The sequence below is a fragment of the Indicator indicator genome, chromosome 8, assembly GCF_027791375.1.
Source record: "Indicator indicator isolate 239-I01 chromosome 8, UM_Iind_1.1, whole genome shotgun sequence".
In the NCBI taxonomy this organism is placed as follows: Eukaryota; Metazoa; Chordata; class Aves; order Piciformes; family Indicatoridae; genus Indicator; species Indicator indicator.
Genome location: NC_072017.1, coordinates 3620042 through 3639024, shown reverse-complemented (window position 1 = coordinate 3639024; position 18983 = coordinate 3620042). Strand labels below are relative to the sequence as shown.

The 18983-nt window shown below is 43.5% G+C and overlaps 1 protein-coding gene across 1 annotated transcript in view; it reads left to right on the top strand.

The window, feature by feature from the left end:
- The first annotated feature begins 425 nt into the window (after nt 1–425).
- Nucleotides 426–18983, top strand: part of ATP10D (ATPase phospholipid transporting 10D (putative)) — a 33781-nt gene continuing 15223 nt past the window's right edge. The window contains exons 1-11 of the mRNA XM_054383294.1: nt 426–700; nt 2866–3060; nt 4151–4355; nt 6300–6385; nt 8741–8847; nt 10309–10440; nt 11804–11931; nt 12079–12331; nt 14868–15085; nt 16095–16283; nt 17443–18064. Of these exons, the coding sequence (XP_054239269.1) occupies nt 426–700; nt 2866–3060; nt 4151–4355; nt 6300–6385; nt 8741–8847; nt 10309–10440; nt 11804–11931; nt 12079–12331; nt 14868–15085; nt 16095–16283; nt 17443–18064 (2410 nt within the window). The remainder of the gene's footprint in view (nt 701–2865; nt 3061–4150; nt 4356–6299; nt 6386–8740; nt 8848–10308; nt 10441–11803; nt 11932–12078; nt 12332–14867; nt 15086–16094; nt 16284–17442; nt 18065–18983) is intronic.

Below are 18983 nucleotides of genomic sequence, written 5' to 3'. Positions count from 1 at the left end.
TGATGTGGCCCTGGGCAGCCTGATCTAGTTGGAGGTGTCCTTGCTGAATGCAGGGGGTTGGACAAGATGACCTTTGAGGGTCCCTTCCAATCCTATGCAACCTGTGAAATCAGGGGTTGACTTTGCAGAGTAGGGTTCTGAGTTGGACTTGGTGATCCTGGAGGGTCTTTACCAACCTGAATGTTTCTGTGATTCTGTGAAATTCAACCTCTTGAAGCAGAGTTCCCTGACCTCACATAACCTATTCACTCTCTGGGCTTTGTAAAACCAAAACATGCGAATGGCGTTTTCCTAGGCTTACTCAGAACTGTAACTGTGACCTTCCAGTTGGAAGGTCTTTAAAGAATTATTGCTTATTTCAACATGTATTTTAACTTGTTTCTAGGTAGAGGACCCTCCTTGGCTTAGAAGAGGTGTCAGGCAGGATGGCAGATCCCATCCGCTGGGCCCGGTACCGCTGGCAGCGACTGATATCTGCAGAGGGTGGAGAAGGTAGCAGCAGCAGCAGCAACAATGCAAGTAACAAGTGCTATCAGTCATCAAAAACTACTGGGAAACACAGGATAGTGATACCCTGTTTGGGGCATTTTAAGGAAGAGTATGAAAAAGTATCCAAACTGTACATGAACAATAAAATCCGGACCACGAAGTACACTTTACTGAATTTTCTCCCACGGAATTTGTTTGAACAGTTTCACAGGTAATCCACTGCTTTTGGATGGGGGTGATTCTTCTCAAGTGGAACCCTTTAAAGGTGTGTTGCTGTATAGACAGCTGTTAGAAAAGTATTCTTCCTCCCAAGTTGCCTGTCCCTGCTGAACAGGTCTGTGTTGCTTGGCCGGAGTCTCTTCAGCATCATCAGTGTTGGCTCTTGAGTCTTGGGCTGATCGTTTTCTGCATATTCTTCTACTCTGCTCTGATGAGACCCCACCTGGAGTACTGCGTCCAGTTCTGGAGCCCCTATTACAAGAGGGATATGGACATGCTGGAAGGTGTCCAGAGAAGGGCCATGAGGATGAGCAGAGGGCTGGAGCTCCTCTCCTATGAGGAGAGACTGAGAGAGTTGAGGCTGTTCAGTCTGGAGAGGAGAAGGATCTGAGGAGACCTTATTGTGGCCTTCCAGTGTCTGAAGGGGGCTCCAAGAAAACTGGGGAGGGACTTTTTAGGCTATCAGGTAGTGACAGGACTAGGGGGAATGGAACAAAGCTGGAAGTGGGGAGATTCAGACTGGATGTAAGGAAGAAGTTCTTCCCCATGAGAGTGCTGGGAGCCTGGAATGGGTTGTCCAGGGTTGAGGCCCCATCCCTGGAGGTGTTTAAGGCCAGGCTGGATAAGGCTCTGGGCAGCCTGATGTAGTGTGAGGTGTCCCTGCCCATGGCAGGGGGGTTGGAACTACTGGATAATCCTTGTGGTCCCTTCCAACCCTGACTGATTCTATGAGTCTACAATATTTTATATAATTATAAAATGTATATATCATAAAATATAATAATAAATAATTACCATTATAAAATATAATTTTAACAATAATTTTTAAAAATTCAATTAATATTTTATAAAACATTTTTAATAAATTTATATAAAGTTATATAAAGTTTATATAAATTTATATAACATAAAGTTTATATAAATTTATATAACATCATATAAAGTTTATATAAATTTATATAAGTTTATGTAAAACTTCTATCTTATGAAATATAATTTATATGATATAAGGGATTATTGAAAGATCCCTTACTTTCACAACACTGCCACACAGCAACCTGCAGCAGGATTTTCAGCTCATTTCATGTATTTCTTCCCTCATGTCTTTCTCTCTTGCCATTTTTTTTTTTCCACATCCTCCTTCTGCTTGGAGGACTGATGGTTTGTAAAGTCACGCAAGGAAATCATAGGGTGGGTCACTTTAAAAAAGGAAAAAAAAGGGTCCTGGGAAACGAGAAAGTTAAGTTTAAAAGACTTGGAAATTTGAGAGGGAGGTTCACCAAAGCCTCACTAGAAGACTTGTGCCTTGAGGACATGTTTGAACATTTGATTTCTGCCCAGAAGGCAAACTATATCCTAGGCTTCATCAAGAGGAGTGTGGGCAGCAGGGCAAGAGAGGGGATTCTGCCCCTTGACTGCTCTGCTGAGACCCCTCTTTGAGTACTGCATCCAGTTCTGGTGTCCCCATCATAAGAAGGACACAGAGCTTTTGAAGTGAGTGCAGAGGAGGCCACAAAGATGATCCAAAGGCTGGAACACCTCTGCTATGAGGACAGGCTGAGTGAGATGGGGTTCAGTCTGGAGAAGAGAAGTCTTGGGGGACCTTATAGTTGCCTTCCAGTCCCTGAAGGGAGCCTACAGGAAGACTGGAGAGGGACTCTTCCTAAGGGTGTCTAGAGATGAAACAAGGGGGAATGGTTTGAAGCTGAGGGAGAGTAGGTTTGGACTGGATCTTAGGAAGAAATTCTTCAGTACAAGGGTAATGAGACTCTGGAATAGGTTGCCCAGGGAAATTGTGGCTGCCTTATCCCTGGGAGTGTTCAAGGCCAGGCTGGATGAGGCTTTGAGCAGTTGAGTCTAGTTAAGAGGCATCTCTGCCCATAGCAGGGAGATTGGAGTGGATGGTCTCTAAGGTCCCTTCCCACCTGAGCCGTTCTATGATTCTGTGATCTTCTGATATGCACATTGAGCAACTGTGCAGTAAAGTAATCTAATGACTGGAGGATGAGAACAGAGTTCTGCATACTTGAATCTTGAATTGCAGTTGGGGTGAAGAAAAGGTGAATTACTGCTAGCTTAAGTGTTTATATATCATGAAGTAGAGGAATAAAGATGACTGCTAGCACACCTAACTCCTGTGTTTTCTCTTTGTTTCAGAGTTGCCAACTTGTATTTCCTATTTCTAGTTGTCCTAAATTGGGTTCCTCTGGTTGAAGCCTTCCAAAAAGAAATTACAATGCTACCTCTAGTAGCAGTTCTGACAATTATTGCAGTGAAAGATGGTCTGGAAGATTACTCAAGATATAAAATGGATAAACAGATAAACAACTTGGTAACCAAAGTTTATAGCAGGTGAAGAGATAGAAGTCTTTCTGGTTTATTTTCTGTTGATAAATCTTTTGGTTTGCTTTCTGGATGCTCAATGGAATTACACGATTATTTATGTTGGAAGCGTTGAAAGGCACAGATCCAGGCTGGATGCAGAGTGGGCTGAGGGTAGATCTGAAGAAAGAGACTTGGGGGTGTTGGTTGATGAGAAGTTCTCCATGAGCTGGCAGTGCCCTCATGCAGCCCAGAAGGGAAATTGTGTGCTGGGCTGCATAAAGAGAGGTGTGGGCAGCAGGGCAAGAGAAGGGATTCTGCCCCTTGACTGTGCTCCACTGAGACCCCACCTCCAATACTACATCCAGTTCTGATGTCTCCATCATAAAAAGGACACAGAGATGTTGGAGTGAATCCAGAGGAGGTCACAGAGATGATCCAAGAGCTGAAGCTCCTCTGCTGTGAGGACAGGCTGAGGGAGCTGAGGGTGTTCAGCCTGGAGAAGACTCTGGAGGGACCTAATAGCTGCCTTCCAATACCTGAAGAGATCCTACAGGAAGGCTGCAGAGGGACTTTTCCATCAAGGTGTCTAGCAATAGGACAAGAGGGAATAGTTTGAAGCTGAGGGAGAGTAGGGTTAGACTGGATCTTAAGAAGAAGTTCTTCAGTACAAGGGTGGTGAGACTCTGGAACAAGCTGCCCAGGGAGGCTGTGGCTGCCTCTTTCCTTGGGATGTTGAAGATCTGGTTGGATGAGGCCTTGAGCAGCCAAGTCTGTTTAGAGAGGCATCCCAGCCCATGGTAGGGAGGTTGGATTAGCTGATCTCTAAAGTCTCTTCCAACCTAAGCCATTCTATGAAAGCAAGTGGAATGAATTTTATGGAGAGCTAAAATTATTCTGAGAGAGTGTCTAGAATGCCATTCCCAGAAAACCAGGGCTTGCACCCCAGGGCTGATTCTTTATACTCACCTTGAGCTAATAGACTTTCTCATCAGAGGTGTATTTTAATGACTTGGAAGCATAAATTAACTATTTAGAGTAGTTTTCTAGTTACAGTGTGTTTCTCTGAGCTTTCAGTTTATGCAGTTTTAAAAAGTGGCTGTTTTTATCTCTGTTCCAGGAAGGAGAAGAAATACATGGATAAACACTGGAAAAATGTCAACGTTGGGGACTTCATCCGGCTATCCCGTAATGAAATCATTCCTGCTGACATGGTGCTCTTGTATTCTAGTGACCTGGATGGCATCTGTTATATTGAAACTGCTGGCCTTGATGGAGAAACCAACCTAAAGCAGAGGCAGGTGGTGAGAGGATATTCAGAGCAGGTGATAATTGTGTGCTTATAGTGACAGAAGGAAGCTGACACCACAGATTGTCTGCTAAAAAAAAAAAAGAAACCAAACCACCCAGCCCTCTAGATGGTCTAATTCTTCCCCATCTTAAAATAAGCAACATCATTCTGATGTGCTGCTTGAATTCACAGAATCACAGAATCAACCAGGTTGGGAAAGACCTCAGAGATCATCAAGTCCAACCTATTACCTAGTACCTAACACATCCTGACAACTAAGCCATGGCTCCAAATGCCACATCCAAGCTTTTTTTGAACACTTCCAGGGACAGTGACTCCACCACCTCCCTGGGCAGCACATTCCATGGCCAATTACTCTTTCTGTTAAGAACTTTCTCCTCACCTTGAGCTTAAACTTCCCCTGCACAGCTTGAGACTGTGTCCTCTTGCTCTGTCACTGGGTACCTGGGAGAAGAGACCAACCCCCACCTGGCTACAACCTCCCTTTAGGTAGTTGTAGACAGCAATGAGGTCTCCCCTGAGCCTCCTCTTCTCCAGGCTAAACACCCCCAGCTCCCTCAGCCTTTCCTCACAGGGCTGTGCTCCAGACCCCTCCCCAGCCTCCTTGCCCTTCTCTGGACACGTTCAAGTATCTCAATGTCCTTCTTAAATTGAGGAGCCCAGAACTGGACACAGTACTCAAGGTGTGGACTTTCCTGCTCCTGCTGGCCACACTATTTCTGATGCAGGCCAGGATGCCATTGGCATTCTTGGCCAATGACCAAGAAGCAAAGAGTTATTTCTAAGCTAATCCTTGTGTCTTCATTTAACCTAGAGGGAAAAAAAAGAGATCTATTTTTGAGTAATGCAAGCCAGTAAAAGTAACTATTCAGGTGAATGTCATGTATGGTGTGTATCATGGGTGAGAACCTGGAATTCCTTAGAAGGAAGGTCTGTCCTGAATGAAGACCTAGAGGCAGAAGCAGATACTGTCTTCTCTCTTACACAGTTTTTTCATGTTGCAAATGTATTTTTAGCTGCAATTCTAGTCCTTTAAGGAGACGGTTTGCAAAGGCTTGCAATGATAAGATGAGGGGCAATGGCTTCAAACTAGAGAAGAGGAGATTTAAATTAGATGTTAGGACCAAGTTCTGCACCATGAGGGTGGTAGAACACTGGAACAGGTTGCCCAGGGAGGTGGTTGAGGCCCCATCCATGGAGATATTCAAGGTGAGGTTCAACAGGGCTCTGGGCAACCTGATCTTGTTGAGGATGTCCCTGCTGACTGCAGAAGGGGTTGGAGTAGATGACTTTTGGAGGTCCCTTCCAACCCAGACCATTCTATGATTTATAAAACCTTTGGAACTCCTGATTTTTTTTTCTTTGCTGCAAGCCTTGTGTGAACAGCATTAGGAGAGTCATCTCTCACTGGCAAGGCTGAGTGTCACTGGGTCTCAGAGGGTTTACAGATACCAAACAGTGGTGGGAGATTGGTAGATCTCTGCTGTTCAACCATGGAAGTCACATGGTCAAGACCATAAAGATAAAACATTTTGGCTTTTCACTTACTTCTTGCCAGGTTTCATTCTTTATTAATAATGGATACTTGTTTCACTTTTTTCACTGAAGTGCTCATCTGCTCTTTATTCACAACACAGATTTCTAATCTTTCATAACAGCTCTTTCTTCAGTACTGGTAAGGCTCAAATATCATGCAAAAGTCCTACCTGCTTGCTTTTGGGATTGGAGACAGTGGCTGCTTGGAAGAAATTCTGCTTGCAGAGAAGGTGGTGCCTCTTTTATTTTTCCCCTATCATGATAAAAAACAAAACTGTGGGAAACTTTTGCTTTTCAGATATCATTACTGCATTTTTAAATAGGAATTCATGGTTTGTTGTTTTTTTTTTAAAGTTCCGTCATATTTTGTCTGAGTTCTCTGGATTTATTTATTTATTTTTTTCTTTTTCTGTGGCTTTAGGTCTCTGAAATTGACCCAGAAAACTTTTCCAGTAGAATAGAATGTGAAAGTCCTAACGATGACCTCAATCACTTCCGAGGCTTTGTGTAAGTAGATCTGGTGGGTTGAAATTGCCCTCCCAAAAATAAAATTGCCAGACTAGCTCAGGTGGAAGCAAGTGCAGCTTTAGTTACAAACAAAACTACAATCTAAAATATGAAATGCAATGAATATGTACAAAATATGCAATATTTACATGTATTTGCAATTTATAAACAACACAAGAACCACCCCCCTGGATAAAACCAGGGGGTTACCAACAGCTTCCTTGTCTTCCCCTCCTTCCCCCCTGTGCATGGAACAAGAAAAAAGGAGAAAAGCAGAGAGTAGCTTATTAGTACTTAACCACAACAAGAATGCAGCCAAGGTCAGCAACAGCCAAGCAAAAGCACCAGCTAGTATCTGCTAGAGGAAGGAAGTAAAAAAGGTAAAGAGTTCCTTTATACAACTAACTTTATGTTAGTTATCAGACCGTTGGCATTACTTAGACCTTATCATTATTTTCCCCTTTACAGCCAATTAGTTATCAGACCAATGGCATTACTTAGACCTTATCATTACTTTCCCCTATACATCCAATGGTAATTTATTTACATTCTACCACTTTCCTACTCAATCTGTGGAAAATTTTTCCTAGGCACAGCCTAAAACTGCCACAGGAGGCTCAGTGGCTCTTTGAGATGTTGTCATTTGCTTTGGTGCCCTTTCTGATCTTCAGAGAGCTTGCAATGTTTGCTTGAAGAAATAGTGGCAATATGTGTAGAAGTCGGCATGTTTCTGAGTGCAGCCCAGCAGATGGAGCTCCAGAAGAGCTTTCTGAGCAGCAGGTTGTGAACTGGGAAGCCCACTATTGGTTTTTAGTTTATATTGAATGTTTTTAGCATCGTAGTTCAGGCTGCTTTGTGAGTGTGTGTTCCATATTTGAAATAGCTGTTTCAAATCTGCTCTTCATAACATTGGATACCTACAGTGTTTGGCCTGGGCCATGGCCTGCGTATAACACAGGCTAGGCAAAATGCAGAATTCTGTTGATTAACCAGATCTTGACGTAAATGGATTTCTTTTTTCTTTTTTAACTCAGAAATTTCTGGTTTAAAAAAATTAAAAAAAAAAAAGGTGGGAGGTTTTAAGTTGTAAATGTGCAGAACAGGTGGAGTGAGCCCAGAGAAGGGCCACAAAGATAATCCAAGAACTGGCACACCTTTGCTGTGAGGGTAGGCTGAGGGAGCTGGGTCTGGCCAGCCTGAAGAGGAGAGGGCTCTGAGGGGACCTTAGAGCTGCCTTGCAATACCTGAAAGCATCCTACAGGAAGGCTGCAGGGGAACTTCTCATCAGGGTGTCTAGAGACAGGACAAGGAGGAATGGTTTGAAGCTGAGGGGATACTAGGTTCAAACTGCATCTTAGAAAGAAGTTCTTCAGTAGGAGGGTGGTGAGACTCTGGAACAAGCTGCCCAGGGATGTTGTGGCTGCCTCCTCCCTGGGGGTGTTAAAGGCCAGGTTGGATGAGGCCTTAAGCAGCTGAGTCTAGTGGAGAGGTGTCCCTGCCCATGGTGGGGAGGTTGGAGTAGAGGATCTCTAAGGTCCCTTCCAACCTGAGCCATTCTATGATGATTCACCTGTAACTGATTTAAGCTCCAGAGAATGAGGTTAATCTTACACCCTAATGGATACTTTTGCTCATTTCTCTGAGGTCCCTTCCAACCTGAGCCATTCTACGATGATAATGATTGCTCAGAATTGGAAATGTCAGTGGCTGGCTTCCTCTCCCATTCTGATTTGTTTTGTGTAACCATGAGTGACTTGACCAAAGTCCTTTTGACCAATCTATTGGTTTTTGTAATACAGACAGTAGGAAAAGAAAACACTGTTCCATAAAGTGACTGTTTTCCAGGTTTGGGGAGTTACAATCTATGCATTCTTCCCTGTGGGCACCAGCATGTGAGAGAGATGGAAAGAGAAATAAATAGATGTAAAATTGTAGTCTCTGAGGAAGCACCTTGCACTGAAAGTATGCCACAGGGGTAACAGTGCTCACAGTTTATTTAGAATAAGATTTCAAATGTTGTTCAATCTTTTGCTGATGTTGGCAATGCAATCACAGGCTTTCAGACCTCCAGTCTCTGTCTGAGCTCTTTTTCAATAGTGTTGCCTGCTTTTCATAGGCCAGCTGGAAAATGCTGAGCTTGTAAACACCAGAAGATCTTACTACAGTGCCTCCATGCCTGGGTTTGTCAAAGGGATCTGCAGGCACGCTGCCTCATCCTTTTGAAAAGTCCCATCAGGAATGTCAGAATGGCAGGCAGTGTGGGAAACCTGCTTTCTAGTGGTTTTGCAAAGCCTGAGTGGTAATTACTGGAGTCCTGCAGCTGAAGTCCTGTGCTTTTGTTTGTTTGTTTTCCAGTGAGCATTCCAACAAGGACCGAGTGGGCCTCAGCAAGGAGAACTTACTGCTCCGAGGATGCACTGTGAGAAACACAGAGGCTGTTGTGGGCATAGTAGTATATGCAGGTCAGTGAGCCCACCCTGCCTGCCACAGCTTGCCCTGCAAACAGCATAGAGTTAGGGGCAATGGGTACAAGCTGGAACACAGGAGGGTCCACCTCAACATGAGGAAAAACTTCTTTGCTGTAAGGGTGACAGAGCACTGGAACAGGCTGCCCAGAGAGGTTGTGGAATCTCCTTCTTTAGAGACTTTCAAGACCCATCTGGATGAGTTCCTGTGTAACCTGCCCTAGGTGATCCTGCTTCAGCAGGGGGGACTGGACTCGATGCTCTTCCAACCCCTAGCAGTCTATGATTCTGTGTGCCCAAAGAAACAGTTACCATGTAAAAGGAAATTGGGAGTGTAAAACTTTGAATCCAACAGAAGGCAGCTGTAGCTAGAAAAGTTAATGATACATGTCTGGATTAAGTTTATTTCTATTTTAACAGTCTAAAGAACTGACATGTCTGATGGTTGATAAGAGCCCGCCTCTCTTCTATGACAACAGGTCCTTGTCCTCCACTGTTGTTTGTGTTGGTAGACCCAGGTTTTGCAATGGATATGGAAACATGTGGCTGGCTTGGGATTTTTTCTCTTCATTGCTCTGTTTCAAAGGGCAGAGGTTTTTAAACCAATCAATATGATGTATCCAACCAGGTAGTTCTAATGCAAGGGCAGTATTTTGTAGAAAATATTAAAAAATATATAGAAATCATCAAGAATAAGATTGTTTTTATAGGGAAGAATATTGTTGACAGTATAGAAGTTAATGTGTACATGACAGTTTTTGGTTTAGCTTATTCACTTTTCTTTGGGACACAATTCATGTAGGAGCAGTTAGTTTGCTCATATAGAACCATAGAATGGTCTGGGTTGGAAGGGACCTCCAAAGGTCATCCAGTCCAACCCCCTCTGCAGTCAGCAGGAACATCCTCAACTAGATCAGGTTGCCCAGAGCCCTGTCCAGCCTCACCTTGAACATCTCCAGGGATAGGGCCCCAACCACCTCCCTGGGCAACCTGCTCCAGTGTTCCATCACTCTCATGGCACAGAACTTGTTCCTAATATCCAATCTAAATCTGCTCTTCTCTAGTTTGAAGCCATTGCCCTCATCCTATCAATCCTTGCAGACAGTCTTGCTTTATCCTTCTTGTAGCCCTCTTCAGGTACTGGAAGGCTGTTATTAGGTCTCCTCAGAGCCTTCTCTTCTCCAAGCTAAACACCCCCAGCTCCCTCAGCCTGTCCTGGTAGCAGAGGTGCTCCAAGCCCCTGATCATTTTCATGGCCCTCCTCTGAACCCGCTCCATCAGGTCCATGTCCTTCCTATATTGAGGGCTCCAGAGCTGGATGCAGTACTCCAGTACTCTGTAATCTCTGTTCAAATACCAGTTAACAGAAATGTCCCATTTCCCAGAGCTGTAGCAATACAAAACACTGGTAGTTCTGGTGCCTGCTTTTGGAGGTTTCCAGCCCATGTTGTGTTCCAGGTCATGAAACCAAAGCCATGCTGAACAACAGTGGCCCTCATTACAAGCGCAGCAAACTGGAGAGGAAGGTGAACACTGATATTCTTTGGTGTGTTCTGCTGCTGGTTTTGATGTGTTTGACTGGTGCAACAGGTAAGTGGGAATTGCCAGACTCCTGCTGCTTGCCTCTCTCAGCCTGCAGTGCTTAGTGTTTTAATTTGGGCCTAATTCATTGTAACAGCCCATCTCAGAAACTGCCTTTGTCCATGTGTAATTCCCCAGCAGCTGGGGATGCTGCCAGGTTTTAGTTCATGTTGCCATGTTTGACTTGGAGTGTGGTCAAGAAGTGTGTTTCTAGTGCCTGTTCTTAGGTTCATTTCTCTTTTCTGTTGCTAACTGCTCTGTAAAACTCCTGCTTTCTCTTGAGACTTTTTTAGCTGCATGCACAGCATTGTTGGGAGACTGGAGTCTTGATATTTTAGGGATTGATTACACAGTGAGCTTGAGTAGATCTAAACAGACATAACTTCTGTGACAAATCAAAAAGGTGTTCAAAACACGTTTAAAAACCTCAGCCTACATTTAATAATGATGGCACAGTGTTCACAGATTAACCTAGACAAGCAAGGATAATACAATTATTTGCCAGAGGTGTTTCTGGGGAAAAAAAAGGAAGGTTTACCAAGTGTAGTTGCTATTCCTTTACCCCTTTACTCCTTTATTCCTTTACTCCTTTATTCCTTTACTCCTTTATTCCTTTACTCCTTTATTCTTTTACCCTTTTATCCCTTTATCCTTTTACCCCTTTATTCCTTTACCCTTTTACTCCTTTACCCCTTTTACTCCTTTACCCCTTTACCCCATTACTCCTTTACCCCTTTTATCCCTTTACCCCTTTACTCCTTTATTCCTTTACTCCTTTATTCCTTTACCCTTTTATCCCTTTATCCTTTTACCCCTTTATTCCTTTACCCTTTTACTCCTTTACCCCTTTTACTCCTTTACCCCTTTACCCCATTACTCCTTTACCCCTTTTATCCCTTTACCCCTTTACTCCTTTTACCCCTTTACCCCTTTACTCCTTTATTCCTTTACCCTTTTATCCCTTTATCCTTTTACCCCTTTATTCCTTTACCCTTTTACTCCTTTACCCCTTTTACTCCTTTACCCCTTTACTCTTTTACCCTTTTATCCCTTTACCCCTTTACCCCATTACTGCTTTACCCCTTTTACCCCTTGATTCCTTCACCCCTTGATTCCTTTACCCCTTGATTCCTTCACCCCTTGGTTCCTTTACTCCTTCACTTCTTTAGTTCAGAGATATGCTGTTCCTCTGTGCTGTTGCTAGAAATGCATAGAAGGTATTTATTCATTGATACTTAGTTTTAATGAGGTTCCCATTGGGGAACTCAAGAGGTAAAATGGTAGTTTAAAAGCTTAGAGAGACCTACAGAGCATATAACATCTACCACCATGACCCTGAACTGATTCACTTTGTCTTGTTCTTGTTTTCCAGGCCATGGAGTTTGGTTAAGTAGGTATTCAGAAATACCATTTTTTAACATCCCTGAGCCAGATGGAAAATTGATTCCTCCAGCATTAGCAGGGTTCAACATGTTCTGGACGATGATAATTTTATTACAGGTAACTTTGGACTGCTTTAGACATGGAACATACTCTGATCTCCTTTATACCCTTGAAGTAACTCTTCAGCTTCAGTGGAGCTACTTCATGTTTGTAAGTGGCCAAAAAGTTTGGTTTTATCTAATCTCCCATGTTTTATCTTGGTAGGTCTTGATCCCAGTTTCACTCTACGTTTCAATTGAGATTGTCAAGTTGGGGCAAATTTATTTAATCCAGAATGACATTGATTTTTACCATGAGAAAACAGACTCAACAATCCAGTGTCGAGCACTGAACATTGCTGAAGACCTTGGCCAGATCCAATACATCTTCTCTGACAAGACTGGAACCCTCACTGAAAACAAGATGGTTTTTCGGAGGTGCAGCATTGCAGGCCAGGAGTATTGCCATGAGGAAAACGGTGAGGCACTAAACCTCTGTTCACAGTGGGTCCATTTTAATCTTCTCAGAGAAGCTGAAAGTATTGATGGGCATCTAGTAGACTTGTGTGGCAGCACACACTCACAGAAGGTATGCTCTGGGTACCCTGATCTAGTTGAGGATACCCCTGCAGAAGAGATTGGACTGAATGACCTTTGGAGGTCCCTTCCAACCAAGACCATTCTATGATTCTATGAATTCAGACTGATTCCACTAAGAACCATGCATCTTTCCCCATTATTTGGATCCTTTCATACGCAGTGTGTTAAGAGACCCATGCAAACCTCACGAGGTTCAACAAGACCAAGTGGAGGGTCCTGCATCTGGGTCAGGGCAATCCCAAGCACTGATAAAGGCTGGGCAGTGACTGGCTTGAGAGCAGCCCTGAGGAAAAGGACTTGGGAGTGCTGGTGGATGAGAAGCTCAACATGAGCTGCCAGTGGACACTTGCAGCCCAGAGAGCCAATTTTATCCTGGGTTGCAGCAAGAGAAGTGTGGCCAGTGGGTTGAGAGAGGTGACTCTCCCCCTCTACGCTGCTCTGGTGAGACCCCACCTGGCGTACTGTGTCTGAGAGGGGATCTGATCAATGTCTATCAATAGCTGCGGGATGGGTGTCAAGGGGAGGGGGCCAGGCTCTTTTCAGTGGTGTGCACAGTAATAAGAAACAAGAGGTTCAAGCTTGAACATAGAAGATTTCAGCTCAACATGAGGAGAAACTTCTTTCCAGTGAGGGTGACAGAGCCCTGGAACAGGCTGCCCAGGGGGGTTGTGGAGTCTCCTTCTCTGGAGACTTTCCAAACTCACCTGGATGCATTCCTCTGCAGACTACCCTAAGTGATTCTGCTTTTGGCAGGGGGGTTGGACCTGATGATCTTTTGAGGTCCCTTCCAGCCTCTAATGCACTGTGATACTGTGATCTGTTTTTAAAAGAATTGTATTAAAAAATGTTTCTAAGACCATGTTAGCATCAGTGAGATGGCCTGCCAAGGAATGTGTGACCTCGGGTCTCCCTGCTTTCCTTGGACTCATCAGAATGGCAGGATGAGGGGCAGGATGGGAGGCTTCCATTTGTGTTCCAGAAAGAGAAGATAACAGGAAATAATGAGAGCTAAACAGGCTAGCAAATCTCACAGCTCAATTTCCTGAGCATAGCTAAGCTTCTGTGTTTTAGCTAGGAGGAGAAGGACTCACATGTGACAAAATAAACCTATTTCCATCTCATTTTCAGTGCCAGATCTGGGACAAGTTTCCCATTCACATAGAACAATATCCTGCTTTTCACTTCTTTCCTGTACACTAGCTGCCACTTTAAAAATAAAAATAGAGCATTGGAAGTGTTGCAGGAGATGTCTGTATGCTAATATGGTTTCTTTTCCTAGGGTGCCATTCTTTGTTTTCACACTTAAATGAAATAAGTAGGCAGTGCAAAGCTCTCAGGACAATTTTCTCATGCTCTCTGTGGATGGAGACATTGAACTGCTAGTGCAAGCTCATTGCATGCTGTTTTCACAGTGACAGGTTAAAAACTTGAAAGCTGAATAGTGAACTGTGATCCACTGCTGTCTGGGCTGAGATTGCAGCCTCTTGCATGTGGTCAAACAGTGTCCCAGACCTCCAGTGCAAACACTGGGGTATGTTCTTAACAAGAACATGACAGCACAAGCCTGTTTCCATTTGCTAGAGATGTTCTTTGCACTACTGATCATCCTGGCTAGATTTGTGGGGCACAGCCCTGCATTTATATCCTCAGTGCAGTTCATACACATTTTTTTCATTATTGAAACCTGCTTTTCAGTTAAATACTCTCCAAATGTGTATGTGTGTGGGAGGCAGTATCCAATGCAGAAGGGAAACACAGATTCAGTGGGTTCCTGTTAGCAGCTGTACTTGGCAAGCCACTGGCATAAAATCATAAGCTAATTAGGATAAAAACACATCAGGAGGTGATCTGGTCCCATTTCTTTGGCCTAAGGCAGAGTTGTTGCTATAATTCTTTATGAATATTAATTTTGTTTCTTCAGGACCTCCAGTGATGCTCCATTCAGTGCTTTCTCAGGCATTCTGCTCTACTATGTCTTCTGTGACAAAGCTCTGCTATCAAGCAGCCTGAGCCTGCCTTACCACAATATAGGACCCACGGTGTTCACAGAAAGCAGAGTGTCTCCTTTCTCTCTTCAGTTGTCCCTCATGTAGCTCATGATTGTTATTTGGCTCCTGTCAATGTGCCCTTCTGGAGGCACATTCAGTTAACTGTGCTTGTTTCCATGCAGCTCATGTTGTCTAGAACCCATCCCAGCTTCTGGATTCATTCCAGCTGAGTGCTGATCTTGAAGTGCAGCACCCCAAGTCAGTGTTGCTGGCTTGTTATGGGTTTTATTTTTCACACGGGGTGCATTATTCTTAACTATATACCAAATTCCTTACTGATAAAGTTTTGCTTCCTGAAGCTCCAGACAGTGTTTTAGCCAAGGTTCTTTCTGCTGGTGGAACAATAATTTTGTTTCCCTTTCCATAGCAAAGAGGTTGGAATCCTATCAAGAGGTGGATTCAGAGGATGAGGGTTCAGCTGATCATCAGTGTGGCTCTTCAGCCCATGTGTCAAAATGCCAGGGGCACAACTGCACACCTGTGAATCGACCTCTGAACAGGAAGTCTTTGAATCAATTATTAAGAAGGCAAGATGGAACAGATGATGCTTCCCACCCAGGACATGTTGCTTTCAGCAGCCCCATTGTAAGTAGGAGCTGTTGCTTCTGATCCTATGTTTCTGCAATGACTCATTGGAGGAATACCTTTTTACCTCCATTTGCTCAGAGTGCTTCTCATTTAGGAAATCTGGGCTTTTTCTTTCATCAAAACCAGAGCCTCCCACAACTGCCTGGCTGCATCTACTTTGCAGCAGACATGGCAGATGTTTGCTGGCTCACAAAGGTCTATGCTGTGGTCCTTGCTGCTGTGACTCCATGATCAATCCAGCTGAAGTAATCAACTTCATCTTAATAACAGTTCTGGTGGGCTTAGTAGGAAATACCTAGATGGGCAATATTTACTGGACGTTGCAAGAGGTAAAACCTCTGCCTCTGAACCTGGAGGTGTCTAAATAGCATTAATCGGATTTAATCTCTGTTGAAGTGTCTATGAACTAAGTCTCTGCTGTTCACCTGTCTGTCAGGAAGTTTCCCCTGGGCCAGCATAAGACAGGGAAGACACCAGGGTGTTCCTCTAGTTCCTAGAATAACCAACTCAACATCTGACAGGAAGGAAGTTGTATGAGGGCTGAGGGAGCTGGGGTTGTTCAGCCTAGAGAAGAGAAGACTCCAAGAAAACCTTAGAGCTGCCTTGCAATACCTGAAAGCATCCTACAGGAAGGCTGCAGAGGGACTTTTCATCAGGGTGTCTAGAGACAGGACAAGGGGGAATGGTTTGAAGCTGAGGGAGAGCAGGGTTAGATTGGATCTGAGGAAGAAGTTCTTCAGTATGAGGATGGTGAGATTCTGGAACAGGCTGCCCAGGCAGGTTGTGGCTGCCTCCTCCCTGGGGGTGTCTAAGGTTGAGGCCTTGAGCAGGCCTGAGTCTAGTGGAGAGGTGTCCCTGCCCATGGTGGGGAGGTTGGAGTAGAGGATCTCTAAGGTCCCTTCCAACCTGAGCCATTCTATGATGATTCACCTGTAACTGATTTAAGCTCCAGAGAATGAGGTTAATCTTACACCCTAATGGATACTTTTGCTCATTTCATCAACAGGAGACAGATGTTTTACCAGACACACAACTGCTGGAGAAGTTCAGTCAGATTTCTTCTGATTCCTATCAACAACCAGAAGAAGCCACCAGCAAGTTCTCTTTGGAGACAATGTACATCACTGACTTCTTTCTTGCTCTGGCAATCTGTAATACTGTTGTAGTTTCAGTCCCCAATCAGCCACGTCAGAAGGTAAGAAGGGTTTATTTTTGGCTATTTGGCCTTGTTCACAAATAAATGAGATCCTTTAGGGAAGAAAAACACAAACAGACAATTAACTGACAATTTTAAAACTACCCTTTTCTCCTCTTCTGATTTGTCCTGGCAGAAAGAAGGGAACTGCTGTAAACCTACAGAGTGCAAGGAGTTATTGTGTCTCATGTAAAGCTGGTAGTGTTTTTCCTATGTAGAAAAGCTTGGCTTCCATGGGTTTTTTTGCTTCTGTGTATAGACTGTTCCTAACTTTTCCAAGACAAATTTTAAGGTGAAATTGCAATTGTGTTTTGGAATTTTTGTATTTTCTTTATTCTAGTTCCAGATATGTGCCTTAGCTTCCTTATCATACTGTACCACTCAGGTTACAAATAGGTTATTGTTGGCTGAAGGGTTAGAATAATCTTAGAAGACTCCTAGAATATTGGAACTGAGACTGCTCTTACCTGTTCCATGACTATTCAAGTAGAATTTCAGCAAATCTATGGAAAAACAAGTTTTATAATCTGTAATAATCTGAAACACAAAATGCTTTGCAGTATGACTTCAAGTGGTCTGACCTTGAATGTACAGTGAATTTGCCAGGCTGTCTGCTTTAATGGTCTGGAGTGTGAGCCTTCTTGCTGCTTTCAGAGCACACAACCTAACTTTTATTTCAAGACAGCACTGTCTGTTTCATAAATATTATTTTTTTTTCCAAGGTAAGATTTTCATAGCTCCATTTTTTTACCAGTTCTGACTGTGCTGTATGAGAAGTTTTACAAAGGCCTGGAGAGATAGGACGAAGGGCAATGGTTTCAAACTAGAGAAGAGGAGATTTAGATTGGATGCTAGGAACAAGTTCTGCACCATGAGGGTAGTGGAACACTGGAACAGGTTGCCCAGGGAGGTGGTTGAGGTCCCATCCCTGGAGATATTCAAGGTGAGGCTCAACAGGGTTCTGGGCAACCTGATCTAGTTGAGGATGTCCCTGCTGACTGCAGAGGGGGGTGGATTGGATGACCTTTGGAGGTCCCTTCCAACCCAGACCATTCTATGATTCCAAGTTCAGCTCTTTGATTTCATTCTTTCCTTTTTTTTAATGTAATAAAATATGAGGGATTTAACATAAATGCTTTCTCTAACTGTTCTGTTCCAGATGAGACTTGCCTCCCTGGGTAGGATGCCAATCAAATCACTTGAGGAAATCAGGCAGATGTTCCAGAGGCTGTCAGTCCGCAGGCAGAGTTCCTCCCCACTTCCAAGTGTAAAAGAATCATCATCATCATCTGAAAGCCCAACCAGTTTTGTGAGCAAACTGTCTATTTTCAGAATGAAACTGGCTTCTCCTGCTTTGGATGGAGCTGCTCAAAGGGCTGCTGATCCTCATCGCACTGACAGCCCAGACAATTCCCAAGTGCCTCAAGCAGGAGGCATGGGGAAGGTCGCTGCCGGCGGTGAACACCACAGTGCTGCCTCACCTGGTGAATCATCTCCTGTTCCTAGGCTGTGTTACGAAGCTGAGAGCCCAGATGAAGCTGCCTTGGTTCATGCTGCTAGAGCTTATAAATGTGTTTTACAGTCTAGGACTCCAGAGCAAGTCACTGTGGACTTTGCAGGCCTGGGATCTCTAACGTTTCAGCTTTTGCACATCCTGCCCTTCGATTCCCTGCGGAAGAGGATGTCGGTGGTGGTGCGGCACCCGCTCTCCAACAGCGTGGTGGTGTACACGAAAGGGGCAGACTCAGTCATGATGGACTTGGTGAGAACTGCACCTGAAGGTATCTACAGAGCTTCTGCTTCTTCCCTCACCTCTCTCATCCTTCAGTACAGTTGAACAGATGGCCTTGGTTCTTGAGAAGAGCCAAGTGTTTGTGTAAGACAATTATGGAAACTCTACCTGTGTTTGCTGGTGAAGCACATCATGAGTTGGGCAAATCTTAAAGGTCTTTCTGAGGATAGGGTTTTGTAAATGAACAAACCATGTTTGTTATGCTCTACATCATCTCTATCTATCTATCTATCTATCTCTATCTATCTATCTCTATCTCTATCTCTATATCTATATATCTGTATATATTTATATGTATATATATGTGTGTGTATATATCATATCTATATATATTTATCTCTATATATGTATGTATATGTGTGTGTATACATCATATCTATATCTCTATATATCTCTCTCTATATATATGTGTGTGTATATATCATATCTATACATATTTATATCTCTATATGTATATGTGTGTGTATACATCATATCTATATCTCTATCTATATATCTATATCTCTACATATGTATATATATGTGTGTGTATATATCATATCTATCTATATATCTATCTATATCTCTCTATTTATGTATTTATATGTGTGTATATATATATGTGTGTGTGTGTGTATATATATCTATGCATTTATACACACACACATATACATACACATATGTGTGTATATATCTATATCACAACATATATATCTATATCACACATATATATCTATATAACAACAATGTGCTCTTGTGGCCAAGAGAGCCAATGGCATCCTGGGTTGCATCAAGAAAAGTGTGTCCAGCTGACCTAGGGAGGTTCTTCTCCCCCTCTACTCTGCCCTGCTGAGACCACACCTGCAATGCTGTGTCCAGTTTTGTGCTCCCCAGCTCAAGAGAGACAGAGACCTGCTGGAGTGGGCCCA